Here is a 16,349-nt window from a genome sequence, read left to right as displayed (position 1 = left end):
AGATTCTGAGAGGTGACCAGTGTCAGGTGTGAAATAGGAAGCCGAGAAGGGCTGTGGTAACCCATCCATCAGGAGATAAAGCCGAGTGGCTTAAGTAAACATGTAGGCTGCCATTAGAGAGCTTAGACCCAAACCCCACGAAGGAGGAAAGGAAGACAAACAAGAGTTATCCTTTTTTATTTATTTATTTATTTTTCTGAGGGAGATCAGCCCTGAGCTAACATCCATGCTAATCCTCTTCTTTTTGCTGAGGAAGACCGGCTCTGAGCTAACATCTATTGCCAATCCTCCTCCTTTTTTTTTCCCCCAAAGCCCCAGTAGATAGTTGTATGTCATAGCTGCACATCCTTCTAGTTGCTGTATGTGGGATGTGGCCTCAGCACGGCCCGAGAAGCAGTGCGTCGGTGCTCGCCCGGGATCCAAACCCGGGCCGCCAGCAGCGGAGCGCGGGCACTTAACCGCTAAGCCAGGAGGCTGGCCCAGGATGTCAAGTGTTGATTGCAGTGCCTGACACGTGTAAGTGCGACTATGATGAGCTATGATGTTCGGGGAGCTGGGCAAGGGGATGGTACTTTCCAGGTTCTGGTTCCACTGTCAGTCCTGGATTTGTGAAAGCACTCCACCCAGGGACACAAGACACAGACACACAGGAGCTCAGAGTGGTTTCCACCCTGCCTGCCTGGGAGCTGCTGCAAAAAAAGACCCCTCACTGAGGCAGGGAGTCTGGCCTCCTACCCCACTGGGGAACCTAAAAACTTCCAGAGGGGGCCCTGGGCCACATGGGTGACCAGTGAAGGGAATGGGGTGGGTAGGAGGCAACCAGCAGGGAAGCCTCAGGCACCCTCCAGTCTTCCCAGGATCATCCTGGATCGTCTGAATTCCCCTTCAAAACAAGCATTCTCGAGTCTGGCTGATTCATAACTTAGTTTAATCCTTTGTGGGGCACATCCTGGGCAGCAAGGAACCTCCATCTCCCGCAGAGGGTCTGGCCCAGATGGAGGAGAGCGCTCTCTTCTGACCACTGGCCCTGGCTTCTGCCTCAGCACCTAATTGAGGCCCATCTTCCCAATCAAAAGCCAGCTGAGGGGCCCCAGGCTCCCCTCCCCCTATGTCAGGCTCCCTATTGGCTTCACTACAAGTAAGGTCTAAGACCTCTTTGGATGTGAGGCTTGCGGTCCTGGACTGGCCCTTGTTCCAGAAGAGCGGGAAGACAAGCAAGCAGGGCTGGTCCACCCAGGGTCTGGCAGGGAAGATGCCCAGTCGAGCCTCAGGGCCCCGGGTCCCACCGGGAAATGTGCTCCTGAGCTGGAAAGGAAGCAGAACAGAGTGAGGGGCAGTGGCAGCCCAGGCAGTCCTGGGACGGGGACCCTGCTGCACTTGGTTCAGAAGTACCCATGGCCATGGTCCCTCGTGGAGCTCCAGACCCTTCCATCAGGTGCTGCTGGAAGCCAGCTCTGGGCCAGGTTTCACCTCTGCCCCCCCCCACCCCCTACAAACATAGTTCATGGGGCTCTAGGGAATTAGGGACACCGGGAACATGACAGTTCCCTAAGTGGCAGCTTTAGTGACAGGAGGAAAGAGACTGTAGAGAAATCCTGGCCAGGCTGCAGTTCCTGCCACTGCATGGATGTGCTGTGTGAAGCTGGGCCCGTGTTGCCTCCTCTGGGCCTCAGGTGCCCGCAGGCACAGCAAGGCCCTGAGCAAAATGTCCTTGGTGGCCCTGTGTGCTTGGACACCCTCTGAGCTTGTGACCTGGATATCCTAGCACCTGGAGTGGGCCAGTGGGTACCCCAGGAGACAGGGACCAGAGGAGGGGAGCCGTGGGAGGGGCCTCACCAAACTGGCAGATGTAACGATTTCGAGTTTTACAGCGTTGGTCGTTCCAGTTGAAGGCGGCCGATGCCTGCAGCTCCACGCAGTTGCCAAACCTACGGGGCCGAATGTCGGGTGCTCAGGGTGGAGGAATGAAGTTAGGAGTCTGGGAGAGGCTGAAATCCTCCACCCAGCAGGCTACCTGTACCTAAGAGGCCTAGGTGCCCCCATTCTGCACATGGGGCTTCTGGGAGCCAGATATCCCCATGCTCCCATGCCCATTCGCCAGACCACTGCAGCCGGGAGGTCTCAGCAAACCCCCTACCTGGGGTACCAACTCCATCTACCCACCACCAGCACTCAGCCACACCAGCCAATGTGGGGGGGTGGGACCTGGAACACACAACCCCACGTCCATCCAGCCTCCAGCTGGGAGAAGGTGTGCCCGGGAGCCTGATCAGCTGACTTCCTCTAGGTGAAGGCCAGGGGCATCGGCCCGGCTGCTGTCAAGGAGGTCAAGGGAGGGCTAGGCAAGGTCTTTGGAGCCCTTGGTGGCCACACAGTTTGACCACCTTCACCCCTGTCACCCCTGCCTTGGGCATTCCTGGGCTTTGAAGACCAGGCCAGGGCCACATAACCAGAAGGCCCTCCACACAGGCTGGCTGGTGGGTGGATGTGTGTGTGAATGGATGCAGGTGGGTGAATAGCTAAAGAATGCTGGAACTGGAGTATTGATACAGGCAAAGGGAGCGTGGTGGGGGGAGGGGTGGATAGATAACGGAGGGATGGAGGGACAGCTGAGGGGACGACGGGACTGGTGGATGGATGAAGCCTTCTTGGGTTCCTTCTCCTTTATGAGGAGGCCAGGAATGTGCATCACCTCAGCATCACACCCATACCCAGATGTGCCCAGACTTCTTGGGCACCAGGTAAGGCCCAGACCCTCAAAGGGCTCAGCCAGGGAGCAGGCTGGTGGAGGTTCTTCGGTGGTGTCGGGAGGCTCAGCAAACAGGCTCAGGTGAGAAGGTGGGCTCAGGGGAGGGAAGGCACCCCACACTCACCCCTGGTTGTCAGGCTGCCCGAAGGCGAAACTGGTGAAGGACTGGTGCTCCCCGGTGGTCCAGCGGAAGGAGCCCTTAGTGGTCTTGTAGGTGAGCCCTGGGCCACAGCAGCCAAGATTGGCCCCACTCAGAGCCCAGGCTCCCTGCTGAATGCCTGTCCAGCCCCCAGGCCTTAACCCAGCTCTTCCAGACCCCCTGGTGGTTCTCCCTTCCCCTCAGCGCTCTCCCCAGGGAAGGGGATCACCAGCCCAACTGCTGACCCATTCTGGGCTCCAAGCCCTCACTACACACACCCTTACTGTCTGCTGGTGAGTGCTCTGGGTTTCCACTGCCCGGATTCCTGGAGCAGTGTGGGGTACCCAGCCCCTGCCCTCACTGCACCCCCACCCAGCAAGGCACTCACCGATCCAGAAGTTTCTGGTCTCAAAGTCGCTGTCGGTCACCTCGTTGGTGGTCTCCAGGCGGCCCAGGTAGAAGGCGAGGATGTCCTGCACTTTCTGGCTCTCAATCTGGGCTAGCACCCCGCCCTTTCCCTGTAACCCCCACTCTGGGTCATGCTGGCAGGGCCCCAGAGCTCAGGCCAGCCCTTCCCGGTCATGGATGTCAAATCTGTGTGCTGGCCGGGCTGTCATCATCCCCACCCCCCCAGCCTCCTGCCTATTAGAGTAGGGGTCCCCCTTCCTCTCCCCTGCCTGCATCTCCTCTTTCTGTGCACAGGGACCCAGGCTGTCAGGGTCCCACCCTCGGAAGTGTTTTGTTTCACCTGCTCAGTGTCTTAAATGCATTTGAATTGGTTGCCAACGTTAGTAAATCGAGAGATGCCAATGAAAATCTGAATTTCTGGTTCTCTCGAAAAATCCCAAGTTCTGGCCTCTCTGAACTCGCATTCCTGCCTGGCAGCCAGCAGCTGGAGCTGACTCAGGATGGCTCCTTAGATGGCAGTTGACTGGGGCCTCATCCCTGGGTCCCTCAGCTCATTAAGTGACCTCCGGGCTTCCACGGGCCTCTGAGTTTGTGACCCCTGCTTTATACTAATGATGAGAGGCAGCTCAAGAGAAGTCGAGGGAACCATCTCTTAGTCCAGGGTCCCCCCATTAAGACCCTTTCTTGAGACCCTGGGGGGGTCCCTGAGAAGTCAGGGTCAGCTGTCACCTGGCATTTCATCTTGGCTCCATAATAGGTGTCTGCCTCCGAAGACACCATGAAGCAGTCTCCGTCAATCCTCAGGTCACAGATGTGGAAGGGAAAGTGCACCTTGGCTGGGGGGAGGGAAGCCTGAGTTCGTGTGTGGGGACCTCAGAATCGTTACCCCTCTGCCCTGCCAGGGAGCTAAGCTCAAGGTGCCCCTTCCTCTGGCCACCGGCTCCAAGCTGGAGAGGGGGTGGGGGTCAGTGGTGTGTTAGAAAATGTGTAACAACCAGCTCTCTCTCTAAAAGAAAAATCTATGGAGGGGCCGGCCCAGTGGCGTAGTGGTTAAGTGTGCACACTCTGCTTTGGTGGCCTGGGGTTCACATGTTCGGATCCCGGGCGCACATCAACGCACCACTTGTCTAAGCCATGCTATGGCAGCGTCCCGTATAAAGTAGAGGGAGATGGGCACGGATGTTAGCCCAGGGCCAATCTTTCTCGGCAAAAAAGAGGAGGATTGGCATCGAATGTTAGCTCAGAGCTGATCTTCCTCACACACACACACACACACACACACACACACACACACACACAAATCTATGGGGGGGCCGGCCTGGTGGCACAGTGGTTAAGTTCGTGCACTCTGCTTCAGTGGCCCAGGGTTTGCGGGTTCGGATTCCAGGCGTGGACCTACGCACCACTCATCAAGCCATGCTGTGGCAGCATCCCATGTACAAAATAGAGGAAGATGGGCACAGATGTTAGCTCAGGGCTAAGCTTCCTCACCAAAAAAAAAAAAGAAAAACAAACCTATGGTATGTAGCATTTGCCAATCTCTGTGGTGTAAATATCCCCACCATGGTCAATTTCAAGCTACCAATGTGATGTCACTGAATGGGGAGTTGGGAAGAGATTGCGCACAATGGGCTCCTGTGAGCTGGTATGAGTTGGACCCAGCACTCCACAGAGGGGGTCCTGGGAGGCCCGACTCATCGGGGCCTTGGGGCATGACTCACTGGCACACTGGGTACCCCCGTAGCCGACATCACAGACACAGGAGCACTCCTCCTCCCGGAACTGGCCATGCACACACTGCACACTGCACCGCACTGCCAGGACGGGGCAAGAGGGTATGGTGCTCAGCCTGCAATCCCTGGACGGCCTGCTGCCCCCTTCAGGCTGCAGATGTGCAGGGAATGGCCAACCACAGCAAGAACAGGGACAGAACCCATCAGGCCTTCCAACCGCTGCCACCCTTGGCTTCTTTGGTTTGATCTCATTGTAGAGAGAAGCAAATTGGGGTTTGGAAGGTGATCTGCTCATGGCACAGAGCTGGGGAGGGGGCACAGTGGGACAAGAATCCACTTGTGGATCCTAATTCCTCCTCCCACCACCCCAGAGCCTAAGGGGCCAAATCTGATTCCACTTTAAACCCCCTGCACAGCTCAGGGTCTGGCAGACAGTCGGTGCTCAATGAATGCTTGTTGAATGACTATATGCAGTGTGCAGATCAGCAAATACACGGTCAGCACCCTCTGACTCACTCAAGACTCCCTCGAAACCCTCTCAATGAGCGCAACATAGCCCCTGGCCACACCACGCGAGCACGTGTGCGAGCATCCCAGCTCAGTCCCTCCTTACCCCCAGGGGCTGCCTGCGCGTGTGCTGGGCCTAGACTTCACTCACTGCGTCCCCCAGGCAGTTGTGATCTGGAACTCCAGGTGCCCCTCACCTTGGCAGTATCTGCCTGTGTAGCCAGGGGGACAGTGGCAGTGGCAGGTGCTGATGTTGAGATGTCCGTGGTTCCGGCAGCTCATGCGACATGGGTTCCTGGGGACCTCTGGTCAGACAAGGAGGGAACTCTGAGGGGGGGCCCCTACCCAGGCAGGTGCCTCTCTGGGTGCTGAGGCCCAGGGCATCCAGGATAGCCCCTCAGGATGCTGCCATCCTCCTCCAAGGTCACTAGATGAAGCTCTCATGTACCCAGTGCTCCAGGAGGAGGCAACCGAGTGGGACACTTACCACAGAACCTGCCTGCATGGTCCCAGGCCTTGAAGCAGCCCGAGATGCTGGCCGTGCAGAGCGAACACCAGGCGCCCTTCTTATAGGGGGCGATTGTCTTGCCGTTTACCTCCCAGTTGCCTCTGTGAGAGCAAGCACCAGAGGGCTGGAAGGGCCTGGCCTTGAGCAAGGCAGGGGCAGGTCTTGCTGCCTGCCCCACTGGCCCCTTCAGCTCCTTCTGGACCAGCCAGGGAGTCAGGGAGCTGGGTGAGACAGGGAGATTTCCTAGGAAAGAAAAGATGACCTCCAAACTCATACTGGCAAATTCCCTGAAAGCAGAGTAGTGCTTCCAGGAAGGGCATCTGAGGAGAAGCTGCATTCTGCATGGCCAGATCGTGGGTGCTGCCCACTTCTCCACTCTCTCCCTTTCCCCCTTCTTCCCTCTTCCAAGGTGCAGACTAAGGTGCAGACCTAGGGGTAAAGGCTTTTGGGGTGTGTGGGTGGGCTTCTCACCCTGGGTGAAAGTATCCCTCCCACCCCAGCAGGGGATGGAGGGCAGCTGCCGCGGCGGGGCTTACCCGGGAGAGTAGGCACAGACAAAGGCTTCCATCTCGGCCTGAGCCCCAGAGCAGGGGTGCTGCCCACAGCCCAGCTGGCTCGAGGTGGCCCACACGAGCTGCGGGAGACACAGTGGCTCAGAAACCCTATCACAGGCCACTCCCAGTCTGGGGGCCATCAGCACAGATGATGCTCGTCTGGGGAGGGGGAACACAGGTTTTGCCCCAAACCAGGGAGACAGACAGCTCCCTCACCTCTCTGGGGCTTCAGGAGCAGCAGCTGTGCCAGGCAGGGCTATAAGGATGGGTGGGAATAGTCTAGAAAGGCTTCTTAGGTGGGGAGGTGAGGGTCAGCTGATACCTGAAGGGAGGGGAGATTGTGAATGGGTGGAAGAGAGTGGCAAAAGACAACCTTGGACGTCAAAGGCCTTGCGATGGATTGCAAAAATGGCCACAACCCTTCACTTCTCCCGGTGGCCCATTCTTTTAAATGTGGCTTTGCAGTTCTTTGCATGAAGAGGACTCACTTTCCCATATCTTGAATCTAGCTGGCCCTGTGACTTGCATTGGCCAACAGAATAAAGCAGAGGTGATATTGAGCTGGTTTTGAAACTAGGCCTCAGGAGAACTTGCAATTTTCACTCACTCTCATGATCTCTCATGCTCAGCCACCACATGAACAAGCCTGCTGAAGGGTGAAAGAGCTCACGGGGCAGAGATGAGCCAGTTGCGGCCACGCTAGACAGCCAGCTCCCCGCCAACCCAGCAGCTGACTGTAGTTGCACAAGCGGGTCCAGCCAAGACCAGAAGAACCTCCCAGCTGAGCCAACCCAATTTGCCCACCTGCAGAATCATAAGATGCTGAATTTTGGGGTAGTGTGTCATGCAGCAAAAGCTAACAGATATAGGTCTTTAACAGTATTCAAAACTTTGATTTAAAGTCTTAGAATCTGTGACAACTTGGAAACAGCACAAATTGTTGATACTCAGGAATAGCTAGGCAAACTCTGGTAGCCACTAAAAATGACAAGTATGAGGTAGGGAGATAAGAACATGGAGTCATATATATGTATCCACCAATTAGAGAATATACATTCTTTTTAGGACTGCATGGAACTTTTGCAAATGTTGACCCCCTCACTAAACCACAAAGCAAGATTCACCAGATACCAAAGAACCAATATCCAGGCCACATTCTATGAATTCCATGCAATAAAATCTAAAGTAAATAATTTAGAAGTAAGGAAAGGAGAAAGCATAGTTTAGAAATGTAAATATACACTCAAAATCAAAGACAACATCATGATGAAAAATAGAAAACAGACCTAAATGACAAGGAAAACACTAAATATCAAAACTTAGGGGATACAGCTAACGAAGTTTAGAGGGAAATTTATAGCTTTAAATGCATAGAGCAGAAATGAAAAAAGACAAAATTAATGAGCTAAGAACCCATATCAAGAATATAAAAAAGAATAATAAACCAAATAAAGGAGAAGAAAGAAAATAATAAAAATAAGAGCAGAAATTAATAAAAAGAATAAAAACAAAAAGCTAATTTGTTAAAATAGACACAGCTTTGGGAAGACTGGTAAAGAATAAAAGAGAGAAGGCACAAATTAAGTTGGGAATTGTAAAAGGACATAGCTACAGACACAGGAAGTATTTTTAAAATCTGTTTAATTTTAGTTTTAAATCTCTATTAAATAATGAACAATTATAAAGTTTGACTTTAAGTTTTCTCACTGTCACCATCTACCTGCCATTTTATTGTACAGATTCAGGAGCTTATATTACATTTGTAATTGAATGTTAATGAAAAACAAGCCAGCAACCCATTTTTTTTTTTTTTTACCAATTCATTTTTTAGAATCTGAACGACTGAGTTCCAAAAGTAAATATAATGAATGGCATAGTCTATGTATAATCAACTCATAAAATAAACTGCAAGAAATTAAAAGAAAAGAACAATTATGACCAATAAATTGGAAAACATAAAAGGGACAATTTCCTAGAAAATAGAGGCTTGGCAAAACTGTCTCAAGAAGAAATAGAAAATCCAATGACCTATGACCATTTCTAAAATTTGAATCAGTAGTTAAAATCCACGCATACATACACATACACATAAAACAAACAACTGAAAAATAGAACGAGGCCCAAATAGTTTTATAGGAGAGTTATAGCAAATGTTACAGAAACTATTCCAGGAAGTAGAAAATGAGGCAAAGCTTCCAACCTACTTTATGAGGTCAGTATAGCATTGCTATAACTCAGGCTAGGGCAGTATGAGAAAAGAAAATCAGAGGTCAATTTCACCATCAAATAATATTTAGCAAACCAAATCCAGCAATGAATTAAAAACAACAACAACACACCGCACATCCCTCCATCACATTATTTCACATCACATGACATGCTAAGTAGGTAGATATTTAAAATATTTAACAACCGGTAGGCATGGGTGCTTGCCAATCAGAACAGATGCTGGGCTGGAGCAGGATCCTGGATACCCACCACTGTGACAGGTAGTCACCCTTTGGTTCTAGATCATAGGAAAGATCCCAGGTGTCCCTGTGAAGAGGCTAGGCCAGTGGCATTCTGGGAACTTGGGATAGCAACTGTTTACTAATACATAAGTATTTTAGCGTTTGAATAACTTATAGCGTATGGTGCATAAATAAATTACAGCCCTGCAGGTAGGAAGGCAAGGCAGAGTTAACATTTAAAAATATATATTAATGTTGGTATTGAGATTATGTTTTTTAAAAAGAGCCATCTTTTAGACATATATACTTATGGATAAAATTATATGATGTCTGAAATTTGTTTAAAAATAATATGGGAGGAGAGGGAAGTAGGTAAGGAAACAATGAGCTACAAAACCATGAGTTGAAAATTGTTGAAGGTGAGTGATGGGTATGTGGGGGTTCATTAAATCATTCTGATCGCTTTGTATATGTTTGAAATTTAATAAAACATTTAAAATGTGTGACCAGGAAGATCTAGTGTCATGTAACAGCTTTGCACACACACAAAAAATTTATTCATGTATTTCATTACTTTAGTAATTAAGGAAAAACCATATGATTATTTCAATAGATGCAGAAAAAGTATTTAATAAAACACAAGACCTATTTATGATTTTAAAAATCCTTAACAGGGGCCAGCCCGGTGGCGCAAGCGGTTAAGTGCTCACGCTCCGCTGTGGCGGTCCGGGGTTCACCAGTTTGGATCCCAGGCATGCACCGGCGCACTGCTTGGCAAGCCATGCTGTGGTGGCGTCCCATATAAAGTGGAGGAAGATGGGCACAGATGTTAGCCCAGGGCCAGTCTTCCTCAGCTAAAAAAAAAGAGGAGGATTGGCAGACTTCCTTAGCTAAAAAAAAAGAGGAGGATTGGCAGATGTTAGCAGAGGGCTGATCTCCTCACAAAAAAAAAAAGTTGTCTTTGGGCCGGCCCCGTGGCTTAGTGGTTAAGTGCGCGTGCTCTGCTGCTGGTGGCCTGGGTTCGGATCCCGGGCGCGCACCGACACACCACTTCTCCGGCCATGCTGAGGCCGCGTCCCACATACAGCAACTAGAAGGATGTGCAACTATGACATACAACTATCTACTGGGGCTTTGGGGGAAAAATAAATAAATAAAATTATTTTTAAAAAATGCTTAACAGGGGCCGGCCCGGTGGCGCAAGCGGTTAAGTGCGCGCGCTCCGCTGCAGCGGCCCGGGGTTCGCTGGTTCGGATCCCGGGCGCGCACCGACCCACTGCTTGGTAAGCCATGCTGTGGCGGCGTCCCATATAAAGTGGAGGAAGATAGGCACCGATGTTAGCCCAGGGCCGTCTTCCTCAGCAAAAAAGGAGGAGGATTGGCGGATGTTAGCTCAGGGCTGATCTCCTCACAAAAAAAAAAAAAAAAAAAAATGCTTAACAAACTTGGATTATGGATTAGAAAGAAATGTCTATAATCTGATAGAGGCTATTTATGAAATTCATATAAAAGAATCAGGAGTCAAAAAATTTTTGAACAATAATAATAATATGATGGATTTTCCCATCAAAACCTTTTTAAAAAAATTTTTTTGCCCCCCAAAGCCCCAGTAGATAGTTGTACGTCATAGTTGCACATCCTTCTAGTTGCTGTATGTGGGACGCGGCCTCAGCATGGCCGGAGAAGCGGTGCGTTGTTGCGCGCCCGGGATCCGAACCCGGGCCGCCAGTAGCGGAGCACGTGCACTTAACTGCTAAGCCACGGGGCAGCCCTCAAAACTTTTTATAAAACCATAATAATTAAAACACAGTTTGGGCAGGGATACAAAAAAAAAAAAGATCAACAGAATAGAACAGAGAATTCAACAACAGACCCATGCGGCTATGTGAGCTGGGTATATGACTGAGGCGGCATCATGAGTCAGCGGAGAAGGGATTCAGTACTCAATACAGTGTGCCCATGTGGAAAAAGGGAAATCCTACGTCACCATGCACAAAAAACTCCAGGTGGCTTAATGACTTCAATATGAAAAAGGAAAACATCTAAACTTTGGAAGAAAATATAGGAAGACTACCTTTCTGATGTCAGAGTAGAAAAATATTTCTTAAACATGATACAACAAATGGATGAACTATAAAGAAAAAACTCAAGAAAATGGATTCCCTTAATATTAAGATCTTCTAAAGATTTATCTTATAAAAGATAACATAAAGAAAAAATACAGGGCCGGCCCCGTGGCTTAGCGGTTATGTGTGCGCGCTCCGCTGCTGGCGGCTCGGGTTGGGATCCCGGCGCACACCAACACACCGCTTCTCCGGCCATGCTGAGGCTGCGTCCCACATACAGCAACTAGAAGGATGTGCAGCTATGACATACAACTATCTACTGGGGCTTTGGGGGGAAAATAAATAAATAAATAAAAATAAGAAAAAATACAAGCCCTATGCTAGAAAAAGGTATTTGCAATCCAGATGACCAAGAAAAAGTATAAAGCATATAGAAAGGATGCTTATGAATTAATCAGGAAAAGACACAATGAACAGGCAATTAACAGAATAGCAAATATGCTGAGTCTCACAGGTAATCAGGGAAATGCAAATTAAAAACAGAGTGAGGTGGCATTTCGCAGCATTGAGTTGGAAAAATTAAGGAACTTGACAACGTAGGGAAAGTGGAGGGAATACAGTTGGCACCATCACTTTGGCAATAGCTAGTAAGGTTGTAGATGCGAGCTCTCCGTGACCCAGCCATTCCCCTTCCAAGTGTGTCCTAGAGAAACTCTGGACACATATGTGCAAGACCCTGAACTAGGATCTGTGCTTGCAGTTGGGCTTGTAATAGTAAAAAAGTGGAAATAACCTAGATGCCCGTAAATGGTGGCTTATTCATAGTGAATCACCCATGTGTATCTGGATCAATGCAAGAAAATCCTATAAACCTGGTCTGGAGCGAGAAACACAAATGCAAAAGGAGACGTCAGAGAGAGAACACATGCAGGATTTAATAACACACAACTCACCTGCACATGTAGAAAAGGTGTCAGAACACTTTCATGTATACTACAGGTATTAAAACATGCTTGGGATTTTGCCTGTGTTTTTCAGTGCTGTACCCCGGCATCTAGACAATGCCAGGTATATAGAAGACACTCAACAAAGATTTGTTGAGTGGAAAAAAAAGGGAACATGCTTGGGAGTGATCCACCGGGACTTCAAGAAGGTTACTCTGGGGAGGGATAGAGGAAAGGGCAGGAGTAGGGCTTTAGTTGAGTTTTGTGGTTTGATTTTTTTTTCCCAAGAGATGAGAAACAAAGTTAATATTTTCTTTCTTTTTTTTTTTTTTTGTTGTTGTTGTTTTTTGCTGAGGAAGACTGGCCCTGAGCTAACATCCGTGCCCATCTTCCTCCACTTTATATGGGGCACCACCACAGCATGGCCTAACAAGTGGTGCCTCGGTGCACGCCTGGGATCCAGACCCAGGCCGCCAACAGCGGAGCACACGCACTTAACCGCTACAGCAGGGGGCCTGCCCCCAACATTTTCTAAATCTAGGTAGTGGGGTAAGAGGGAGTCTGTTATTTGAGTTACATTTGAAATATTTCATATTTAAAGCTGAAAAAAAGTAAAACTAAACAAATCGGAGAAGAAGCAACCACCAATTTTAGGACAAACTGTAGCCCTCTGAGCTGACCCCAGGGGCCCAGGGGCCTGGCAGCCGGTACCCTGGTCTCACCTGAGTGTAGTGGGTGCAGGTGGCGTTGCGGGCACACTCTGCTGCTGCATGGCTGTACCGCTGCCCCTCTGCGAACCACAAGCCCACCACGTGGACAAAGGACGCTGAGCCCACCGGCAGCAGCTGCACGTTCCAGCCCACTTGCGGGGCGGCCCAGGGAGCCGACACCGGGCTTGGGGCCGGGGCACCACAGAGGGCCGCCCTGGCCTGAGCCCACTGGGCCAGGCTCTCGCTCCAGTCCTGGGGGCGGCACAAACAGGGCATCAGCAGGGGGCCTCTGGGCCAGGCCTTAGTGATCCCATTCCCCCACGGGGTGCCGGGTCATGCAGAGAGCACTGGATCAGGAGTGCTGGGTGGCCGCTTGACCTCTCTGAGCTGGTTTCACCCACTTTACCAGGGCCAGGGAGGGTCAGACAGGACCTGCGAGAAGCTCTCCAAGATGTGATGGAAAAAGCACCTACAGTGTCTGGACTCCTGACCGAGAGCCTGGCTCCACCCAAGACAGAGTCTCCATCCTCCTGACTCCTGTGTGGGCACCCTCAGGTCCTGCCCAGGGCACCACGCCCCCGAGGGGGACAGGTGTTCCTGAGGAGTAGTGCCAGCCCAGGCGATAGGATGGGCTTCTGCCGTAATTTTTTCCATCTGGTAATGTGAGCCCCGGGCAGTTCTGTACTGCCGAACTGGTTTTGTGTTTGCTGTTAGGTACAACTGGCCCTGGCGATTGTGAGAAATTGCTCTACTTAGCTTCCCTTCTTCAATGCAAAAAGTTGCAGCAGCCATGTCGCTGTATCCTATTCCCCCGCCTTGGAGTGTGTAGGGGCACCAACAGGGAAACAGGACCACAGAGGGTGTGAGAGGTCTCCAGGGCCTCAGCGCTTTGGCCCCAGCGAGCACAGTTCTCTGGAGCTGGCCTAATCTGCTCTCCCAACCCACACACCAGCTGACCTCCCCATCACCCCCCACAACAGTCCCCCCTCCTCTGAAATGAAGGGCTCTGCAATCAGGATGACATGTGTCCCCCCATGGCCACGCCCTGGTCCAGTCCACCCACCTAATTCCAGCTGTGTAGGGCCAAAGCCGTGGGTATGAAGGAGGCTGAGTGGTGGGGCACCACTTGTATCTTTTATGAAATGTAGTTTTCTCAGACTTGGCAACAGGGCCATGAAAAGCATAGACACTGCTGACCAGCTGATGGGGAGCACCCCACACCAGGTGCTAGGGCTGGGTGTGCGGGGAGCAGGGCATGGGAGCCAGGACCCGGGCCTGTGAGGGGCAGAGCTGCTGCAGAGCAGGGAAAGGGGGAGAAGCGACCCCCGCCCGCCCCACCCCCACCTCCTGGGAAACTGACCTCCAAGCGCTCAAGGTCGCCATCGTGGCACCAGCCTCGGAGGAGTTTATGGGAGGCAGCCATGGGGAACCCTGCCCGCCCCCACTCTGTCCTGCCCTCACTCCTTGGCCTGTTAACATGGGCTGGCACAGCTGGGATCCCACGCTATGGGGACAGTGTTTCTGGGCCCCAGGATGATACCTCCAACCCCGAAGTTCCATTTGGGGTGATGGGAAACCCTACACCCCCTTCCCTGGCCCCCGGTGAACGAGTGGGGAACTCGAAGGGGCCCCTCCTAGTGGCCGAGACAAACCCATGAAGAAGCACTGGGTCCTGGTCACAAATAAGCCCCTGCCTCCAGCAGGATGCTTCTCCCTCCCAGTCCCCTGCCCCTCCGATCCTGCTGGGACTCCTTTGTGAAGCTCCCCTTTTCTGCCAGCTCCTTCCATGTCTCCTGGTCTCCAGGGCAACGGGATGGGATGCGAGGAAAAGCCAAAGGACTGCCCCTCTGAGGAGCAGAAAGCTGCAGAGCCCCCAGCAACCAGGCATGTGCCCCTCAGTGGGCAAGGTGACTGGCTGCCCCTCCTGCCCTGTCCAGGTGGAAGGGCGCCTGGCACCGGCCTGGCCTCCCGAGCCCTCTTCAGGGTTGCCCCTCCAGCCGCCCCTCAGCGACCCGGGTTTGGGTACTCACCATTCTCTGCATGTTGGCCGCAGGGGGGTGGACCCGGCTGCGCAGGCGGTTGTGCAGGGAGAGGAGCAGGAAACTCTCCTTCCTGCTCAGGGCTGGGGCAGGGACAAGGTCAGGCCGCCTGAGCAGCAGGACCCGGGCTCACCCCGGGGTGATGGGTGGGGGTCACCATGGCAATGTGAGAGTGCAACCCTGCCCTTAGGAAACAAGACCTAGGATGGGACAGGAGGATGGTGGGTGTGTGGGGGAGGGCCAGGAGCAGAGGGCTGGGAGTCCTGAGAGGTGGAGAAAGTGGGGATTGGAGAGAGACTGAGGTATAGAGGAGTGCTTGTGCTGAGAGCTGGGGGTGGGGGCTGGGGGCTGAGTGTGAGGAGGGAGCCAGCCCTGGGCTGGCAGCAGCCCCCTGGCTAGGGCTCCTCTTGGCCACTGAGTCTCTCCTGGGGCCCCAGCTGCAGGCTCTGGGCCAATATTCCTGCTTGACCCCCAAGCCTGGGTCCAATCCCCTTCATTCTTCCTCCTCCCCAGCCCCAGCCTCCCCCATCCATCTAGGGCCCCTGGACTGTCTGAGAGTTGCTCTCTAAACCACAGCAGCATGCCCAGGGCTCAGGCCTGGGAACTGGCTTCCAGAAGCCCCCAGTACCCCTATGCAGAGCTCATAGCTCCTCCGCCTCTTTCCTCACGCAGGTGCTCCTTACCTCCGGGCACGGGAGCCTGCTCTTGCTGCAGCTGGAGTGACCGCATCTCTGCCCAGGCCATGCCAAGGAGAGCCAGAAGCATGAGCAGGAGGCCAGGCCGGCGGCCCCTCAGCCCAGCAGAAGGCTCGGACAGAAGCATGGGCCTGTTGAGCGCTCCAGGCGCGGCCTGGCTCAGCCGTCCAGCTCCGTCCAGCTCGCTTCCCAGGCTGGATGGAGCTATTCTCAATCTCCAGGAGGCAGGCTGGGCTGGCAGACAAAAGGGGGAGGTTGTGAGTAATCAGTGTGTCCAAACAGCCTCCCTTTGGCGCTGGCATGAAAAGGGACAGACAGCTAGCTCCAATCCTGGGGCTCCCACCCTCCTCTGGCCACTGGCCTGGCCAGCCCTCCCTGCCGACAGCCGACCAACCTACCGAGTGGTGCGCACTGACCCTGTGGCCTCTGCTAATCATTGCAGGATTATTACAGCCCTTGGGGAGCCTTTGGAGACCCCCCTGATTGGCCCGCAGACATTCCAGGGCTGTGGATTAACGAATGATGGCCGTGCCTAGGCTGGGACAGTGTCCTCTGGGCCCATCGGCAGCTTCCACTCCCAGCCCCAGGCCCCAGCTCATGCCATGTGCCCTGCGGGCGGGCAGGAACTGGGCAAGACCCAGGGGAGTTCTTTCCTTTCTTGGGAAGTTCCTCCCAACCCCCAGCCATGAATTAAACATAGGCAGGTGGTAACCACACACCAGACAGGGGCCACCGGTGGGTTTGTAGGGGAGTGGGCTGCGGCTGCACCTGCAGGAGGAAAAGGGTGACTTAGGACAGTTTGTCTGAGCAGTGTAAGGGGCTGGGCCCCAGCGCTGGTGCCCTCTAC

The 16,349-nt window shown here is 52.7% G+C and overlaps 1 protein-coding gene across 1 annotated transcript; it reads right to left on the bottom strand.

The window, feature by feature from the left end:
- Positions 1 to 1,228: 1,228 nt before the first annotated feature.
- LOC131396197 (C-type lectin domain family 18 member A) lies at positions 1,229 to 14,910 on the bottom strand. The gene is made up of 11 exons (XM_058528268.1): positions 14,799 to 14,910; positions 12,781 to 13,020; positions 6,581 to 6,678; positions 6,024 to 6,145; positions 5,734 to 5,841; positions 5,018 to 5,110; positions 4,026 to 4,132; positions 3,277 to 3,406; positions 2,874 to 2,970; positions 1,837 to 1,928; positions 1,229 to 1,305 (listed from the first exon to the last, which is right to left on the bottom strand). Exons 1-11 carry the CDS (start codon positions 14,808 to 14,810, stop codon positions 1,268 to 1,270), a joined length of 1,137 nt encoding a protein of 378 aa, XP_058384251.1. The 5' UTR covers positions 14,811 to 14,910; the 3' UTR covers positions 1,229 to 1,267.
- Between the last annotated feature and the right edge of the window lie 1,439 nt (positions 14,911 to 16,349).

This window comes from Diceros bicornis, chromosome 32 (assembly GCF_020826845.1).
Source record: "Diceros bicornis minor isolate mBicDic1 chromosome 32, mDicBic1.mat.cur, whole genome shotgun sequence".
NCBI lineage: Eukaryota > Metazoa > Chordata > Mammalia > Perissodactyla > Rhinocerotidae > Diceros > Diceros bicornis.
Note: the sequence above shows the minus strand (reverse complement) of the source record. Positions and strands in the feature narration are given on the sequence as shown.

Bases quoted from the DNA above. Each gene is read 5' to 3' on its own strand.
- LOC131396197 (XM_058528268.1), bottom strand. The intron at 5,842-6,023 runs GTAAGTGTCCCA...TTGTCTGACCAG, and splicing joins CCATGCAGGCAGGTTCTGTG to AGGTCCCCAGGAACCCATGT. The intron at 1,306-1,836 runs GTGAGGCCCCTC...CTTCCTTTCCAG, and splicing joins TCGTTACATCTGCCAGTTTG to CTCAGGAGCACATTTCCCGG.